Source organism: Oncorhynchus nerka, linkage group LG3 (assembly GCF_034236695.1).
Source record: "Oncorhynchus nerka isolate Pitt River linkage group LG3, Oner_Uvic_2.0, whole genome shotgun sequence".
Classification (NCBI taxonomy): Eukaryota; Metazoa; Chordata; class Actinopteri; order Salmoniformes; family Salmonidae; genus Oncorhynchus; species Oncorhynchus nerka.
In genome coordinates, this window is record NC_088398.1 from 47,182,437 (window position 1) to 47,189,309 (window position 6,873).

Consider the following 6,873-nt stretch of genomic DNA (forward strand, 5'->3'; position numbering starts at 1 on the left):
TTCTTTGGACTTGTTGAGGCATCAAACGGAATAATCCTTCCTTAGTGTGCTACGTTGGCATTTTCAAGCTAATTTACAAGATAAAACATTGTGAAAAATCAACCAATTATTTGTCATTAAATGTTCAAACAATAAAAACAAATTATACCATCTTTTTGAATGACTGATAATTGAGGTAATGTCTTTTTCTATCATCAAATCAAATTGTATTGGTCACATACACATTTTTAGCAGATGTTATTGCGGAAGTAGCGAAATGCTTGTCACATTCCTAGTTTGATAGCAGCTTACGCCACACACTCTGGAGATGTTTGTATCGAAGTATAGCAGCAACCTTGAGGCATTCTTTATTCAACAGAAGTCATGGTTGTGCTGGATTTCTTTGACCTTAACCATTATTTCTTTGTTCAATTGCTGAAAATGTTCACAGTTGATGTGTTCAAATCAATAAGATCCAAGAAATTCAAGCAATACAACTCTGAGACAAGATTACTGGATAAAAGGGTAAGGTCCTACGAAGTCTGTTCAAACCTGTGTGTCTCTTTGTGTTTGTGTGTTTTTTTTTCTTCTGTGTGTGAGATAATGTGTGAAAGACTAAGAGTGAGATACATAGACTGCTAGAGATGAAGGAAGAAGTACTGTGCATAGAAATAGGAATAGAGGACAACACTATCTCTCCAGCATTTGCATCAGACCTTCTGATTTATCCTGAGCCAATCTGAAGGTGGGCAGAAGGTCACTGTGAAAGGGATGGCTGTCTAGCGCCCAGGTCCCTCCTACACTTGTCGGTGCCTGTCAGCACAGCCATAAACATCACTTCATACATCTGCCTACTGGAGTCATTGCCTGTGATATAAACTTCCCAGTCTTCATTGCCTACAGTATCTTATATTGTTTGATACTGCTCAGATGCGAGGAAAAAATATGTATTATACTATCAGGTTTTAATATAATATTAATTCCATCAACTACAATACAATTACATTTACTTTTCTGCTCTCTTCAGAATCAGTTTCTGATATTAGGCACCATCTAGTGGTTTAAAAAAGGACCACTTTAATAATGACAAGATTCTGTATTTGTTGTACTTGCAATGTGAAGTTATATGTTTAAAAACTGCAGCAAATCTAGTCAACGATTACTTTAGAATTTAACCCATGCATCACATGTAGATGTAATTCTGCAATATTATTTATTCTTGCCAGAACATAAGGCACTGACATTTTTACAAAAATGGGTTGGGATGACTTAATAGCTTGACTGAAAATGAAAAACAAAATAAAATCTATTTTGGCTCAGTGTATTTGAAATATCAAAATATCTTCATAATAATGTATCAATCATATTGCAAACAGATGCAATTTCAGTATATGTCCTCTAGATGTCATGCTCCTCCTGTCTGTTTTTCAGGACTACATGATGAACTAGACCATCATCAAAGAATCATTCATTATCACTATGGAATGTTTTTTTATTTTCTATTATCAAATGCATTGAAATGTCCTATCACTATTCCTTTTGCATCAAGGGAGGATTCACCGGACAACTGTTGGCTTTCTGTGGTGTACACACTCTTTTCACGCCACTTCGATACAAAGTGATTTTTGTAGCAGGTTAGGAGAGCATTTTCGCTAAGTCACTTCGGTATCAAAGTGGCATGAAAATAGTATTTCCCCTCTGTGGTAGGCCTATTCGGTGGCTGCAACCTGGTCTCAGAAAATGTCATATTATTATGTATGTGAATACGCGACACTCCATTTAGTATGATATGTTTCGTATGTTATGTATTCCGTTTCGTATGGTGTTATAAATTACAATTCATATTATATGTTACGAATTTGAAAAACGTACAATATGTTACGAATTCTAGTTAGCTGGCTTGGTGACTAATGTTAGCTAGCTGGCTAATGTTAGCTAGGCTAGGGCTTAGGGTTAGGTTAAAGGGTTAAGGTTAGGGTTAGGGCTAACTAAAAGGGCTAAGGCTAGGGTTGGGGAAGGGTTAGCTAAAAGGGTTAATGTTATGGGAAGGGTTAGCTAATATACTAAGTAGTTGTAAAGTAGCTAAAAAAAAGTAGTAAGTAGTTGAAAAGTTGCTAAAGTTGTCCGTAATGAGATTTGAACTCGCAACCTTTGGGATACTAGATGTTAATGTTGTACAGGGGAAGGATTAGCTAAAATGGTTCAGGTTAAGGTTAGGGGAAGGGCTGGCTAGCATGTTGAGTAGTTGCAAAGTAGCTAAAAAAGTTGTAAGTAGTTGAAAAGTTGCCGATTAGCCAAAATGCTAAAGTTGTCCGTGATGAGATTCTCCCAACCATTGGGGTTGCTAGACATTCGCGCTGTACGCCCAACCAACCACCTTATATTGTTTTTGCCGTAAGTAGCCATCTAATTTGATTCTCCCGGATTTATGTTTACAATATTATGTCTAGTCTATGAGACCAGGCTGTCTAATAAGGAAATGAAAGGACATTCTATGTGATCATTCTTAGTTGAACAATAACTTAGAGGTGAAGGTATGTCTGCTGTTTGTGTCCTCAGTCAAGCAGACAGGGGTGACACATCTTCCAGGTATGTGGGATCAGGGAATTCTTAAAAACAACAAATGCAGTTAATCACAATGATTTACATAAAACATGTCAAAGTAAGATGTTGCACAATTTGGTTTAATGTGTGACCTAAAATCACCCTCAATGAGGTTGTAACGGTATAATTCTCTACTTTCTATTTAAACCCACAAATCTCAAGTAATCTAACCATTGTGTCAAATCACAACTGTACTGTATAAATCACTACTACTGATTCTTGTGGGCTTAGTTAGAGTAGATCTTTGATACCTTTAAAGCTGCAAGGACACCTAATGCATCCTGCTGAAGAACTAATGGGCGCGCTACACATTCTTTGGGGGAGGGCTCTGGGATGCTGTTCAAACTGACTGCTGCCTGAAGAATCAGGAAATTCAGAAGTGACACACAGATACTGGAGCAGCATTGCAGCTAATAGTAAGAACAGATGCATTTTCCTCATCCAATTTCTTTCTATGATTCTCTATTTCTTTCTATGATTTTTATTGTAATAGCATGAGAAATCTCCACTTGTGTTTGTCTTAGGACATTTTGTTGGCTCACACAACACAACCATGGCTAGCGAAGACAGGGATAATAAGACTCCTGAATGTTTTCCAGTGGATGACTACATAAAGAGATCCTACCTTCCGATCATGTATGGGATCATATTTGTAGTGGGGCTTGTGGGTAACATCACCTCAATCATCATCTACGTTGTCAGGCTGCGCCCATGGAAGAGCAGCAGCATCATCATGGTGAACCTTGCCTTGGCAGACCTCCTGTATGTTCTGTGTCTGCCCTTCCTGGTCCACTACTACATCAAAGACGACTGGATCATGGGCGAGGCCATGTGTCGCATTGTTCGCTTTAGCTTCCACTTCAACCTGTACGGCAGCATCCTCTTCCTCACCTGCCTGAGTGTGTTCCGCTATGTGGTCGTGGTCCACCCGCTGAGGGCAGCCCAGGTGCAGAGGACGAGCTGGGGAGTGATCGCCTGCCTGGCTGTGTGGTTCATATCTGTGTTGGAGATTATACCCATGGTCCACATGATCACTGTGAAGAAGACTGAGAACAATATGACGTCATGCCTGGATTTTGCTAGTAATGATCCAGAAGAGGTGTGGGTCTATGGCTGGCTACTCACTGTCCTGGGCTACCTACTCCCCCTAGTGGTGGTGTGCCTGAGTTACATCCGTGTTGCATGTGAGCTGGCCGGTGGGCCACATGAGGGCCGTCCGAACAGGGTGCGTGCCCGCAGGATGACTGTGCTGATCCTGGTTGTGTTTGTGCTATGCTTCACACCCTTCCACATCCTCCGTGCCCTGCGGGTGTACACCCAGATGGAAGCCCAAAGGCCGGTGCCCTGTATGCTGCTGATAGGGGTCAATGCAGCCTACACCATCTCCAGACCCCTGGCAGGGCTCAACACCTTCTTCAACCTGGCTCTGTACACTTTGGCTGGAGACAGGTTCCACCAGGCGGTCCTTGGCCTCCTCCGCTGGAGACCCCAGTTTCTCAAGACCAAGAGGCCCATCATGGTGGCAGTGATCGGCCAACCAGGCAGAAACAGTATGTCACAGGCTAACGTGCTAAAGAGCTGAGTCAAAATACTACACAACATTTTATATACATATGGTTGATTGACTTAATTTCAAAACACAGAAGTCTATTTTTTGGTGTTGACAAAAAGAACTATGTCCTTTTTACTACTTACTAACTTTAGTAACTTACAAATGCACTGCTCGCCTTTGAGTAACTTTATTAGGTGCTGTCTTTCTAGGGTGACCATGTTTCTGAACGTTACTGATATTGTCGAAATGTTTTTGCCATAAAACTGGTTCTGTCAACTGCCGTGCAAGATAAATCACAGCAGGGTGCTCTTATCTTGAGTAGACTGGATTCAGTAGGGAAATGCTAGGTTTCTGGGTCAGTCTTTAATTGACAATACATTGCATTATAACAAGCTGTACAATCATACAACATATAATCATGTTAACAATTAAACGTGTTAATCACTGTCAGTAAATATTGGACTTTTATTTGATTTGATTTAACCTTTATTTTATCAGGGGGGTCATACTGAGACCAATGTCTCTTTTACAGATGAGTCCTGAATTACATAAATTACAGAAAAAAAAACACATCAAAATATAAATACAAAACGCAAGCAGAAAGAAAAACATCTTCATCAAATGCAAACACATTCATCATAAATAAGATCCTCAATCATCTTTCGGAATTGCCCGAGAGGCACCAGGACATCACATTTAAGAACAGAGAAGACTTACAATGTTGGACTCAAATATTGTCTCAAAACATTGGACTGAGGATAGAACACTGTCATCTATGATCTAGCTATAGAGTCATAGATTTAATAAGAATGTCAGACTTCGCTGCAGGTGATTGCTTAGAACAGATGTGAACCTTTTCCTTTCATACGGCTGGCACTCGAGTGGGGCACGATTAGTAGAAAAGCTCAGAAAGCTTTCACAATAGAATAATAATAATCAGTTATTTAGGGAAGAAATAGAGTATACATGTACGACAATGGGTTTTACATGACTTTATATCCTGATAGTGTAATGATCCGTTTGTGGAGGTGGATAACTGTTTCTTCACATCAGCCAACAGTAAAAAAAATCAACAGTGATTTCACATTTCACTAAAGGTGCCTGTCTGTACACAATAATAATCCAGACATCTGAACTTCCTCAAACAAACCCAGCAGGATTGGTACCACAAAGCAGGAGCATATAAAATAATACAGTACATGTTATGTTACCTGTCTGAGAAGCTATTCTCCTTGTTTGTGGGTATGAGTAATTTTCCTTCCTCATACCACAGCTAGGAGGAAATAAGCGGGATCTGTCGGGAGTAGAGCTAGACAGCAGAGTCTGTCTGTCTGTCTGTCTGGTGGTTCCTGTCTGGTGGTTCCACTTTTTTTTGCAATAAAATGAATGAGCTTTTTGAAAGAAGATGAGTCTTCATTCATTCAACTTATTAACTGCACTATGTTGAGAGTCAGGGCAATTTCCTGCACAGAGAGAAGCTTGTATTAGGCAGGTAATAGTCCAATCAGTGTCTTGTAAGCAGACCAATATTTCCATCCCTTGTCACTGCTGAATAACAGCAAATGAAAGAGACTGATGATTGTACAGTGCATATACCTGTATATATAAACTGCTATTTCTGGACCAGAACATTCTGAATGATTCTCCCTTGTTCCCTTATTTCTCCCTTAGTAATAATCTCACTATAGCAACAGGAAAGGAACTTGAATATTTCCTTTAACAATTAGTGTTCTTCTCAATGGTCCTCTCCTTTCTGCCTAATTTTCATGTTTTACAATGCATATAATATATCTCATTGAAATGTAATCCTCAGGAGACAGACACACACATGAAATGAAACACATCCACTATATACCACACTTCATTGTGATGCATGATTATGAAAATATTGGTGGAGAAAATACAGGCCAACATCTTGCAAACACAACCAATGCTAATAATTCTCGTAAACAAGTTTAATTTCGACAGTGCATGACCTACTGATGAAGATAGATGTTGGACGCCTGGTCACCTGACTGGGACTGTGTTTATCTGGGCTGTTTGCTAACGCGGACGAAGCTAGTGCTTGTATTGCATTTTAAAGGTCAAGACCTCATGAATGTGGTTAAATGTCGTTGAATAACCTTCCTAATGTCTACGGCTTCATACCAATGATTCCAGGCAGAAAAGGGTCATGTTTGTTCAATGCATTTATTTCTAATATCTGAAGTAGTATTCACCCAGCCTTGCAGACCTGACAAGAACATTGCTGATAAAGTATAACACATCAAATGGCATCAAGACTGTCCTTTTCATACACAACAATTTGAACAGGAACATACAGATACATAAATGTAGAAAGTTCTCCCTCGTGTGATGGTATTATAACCTTTTTCCTTTTAGACAAACTCCCTTGTTTGCAATAAATAAATGCAAGATTACCTGTTTTTCAAAGATGTGCACTTAAGTTGAGTGGCAGTTGAAGTTCATTCAAATCACTCTTTCACAACATGGCATGTCACAGGGCTTTGGGGATGGCAGTACAATATCTAGTGTGACATTTTCTTTTTAGGCTTGATTTCACCGCTATATTTACACTGAGGTCTGATAAGGATAATAGGTTTGAAATATTCATTTCAGACTTTTCAGACTTTGCGTCAATATACACATCACACTACCGTAAGTTTGAGCAGATAACAACTACATGAATATAAGCTGTTTTTTTCATCAGGGAGATTGCTTCACAGCACATTCCACCC

At 39.5% G+C, this 6,873-nt stretch overlaps 1 protein-coding gene across 1 annotated transcript; it reads left to right on the top strand.

Annotated features, from left to right (window-relative positions):
• Positions 1-3,060: 3,060 nt before the first annotated feature.
• Positions 3,061-4,590, top strand: LOC115115517 (2-oxoglutarate receptor 1). Its single transcript, XM_029644002.1, has one exon. It carries the CDS (start codon positions 3,137-3,139, stop codon positions 4,163-4,165), a length of 1,029 nt encoding a protein of 342 aa, XP_029499862.1. The 5' UTR covers positions 3,061-3,136; the 3' UTR covers positions 4,166-4,590.
• Positions 4,591-6,873: the final 2,283 nt, after the last annotated feature.

What these genes read in the sequence shown, in the direction of transcription:
- LOC115115517 (XM_029644002.1), top strand. Translation starts at nt 3,137, where the DNA reads ATGGCTAGCGAAGACAGGGATAATAAGACTCCTGAATGTTTTCCAGTG.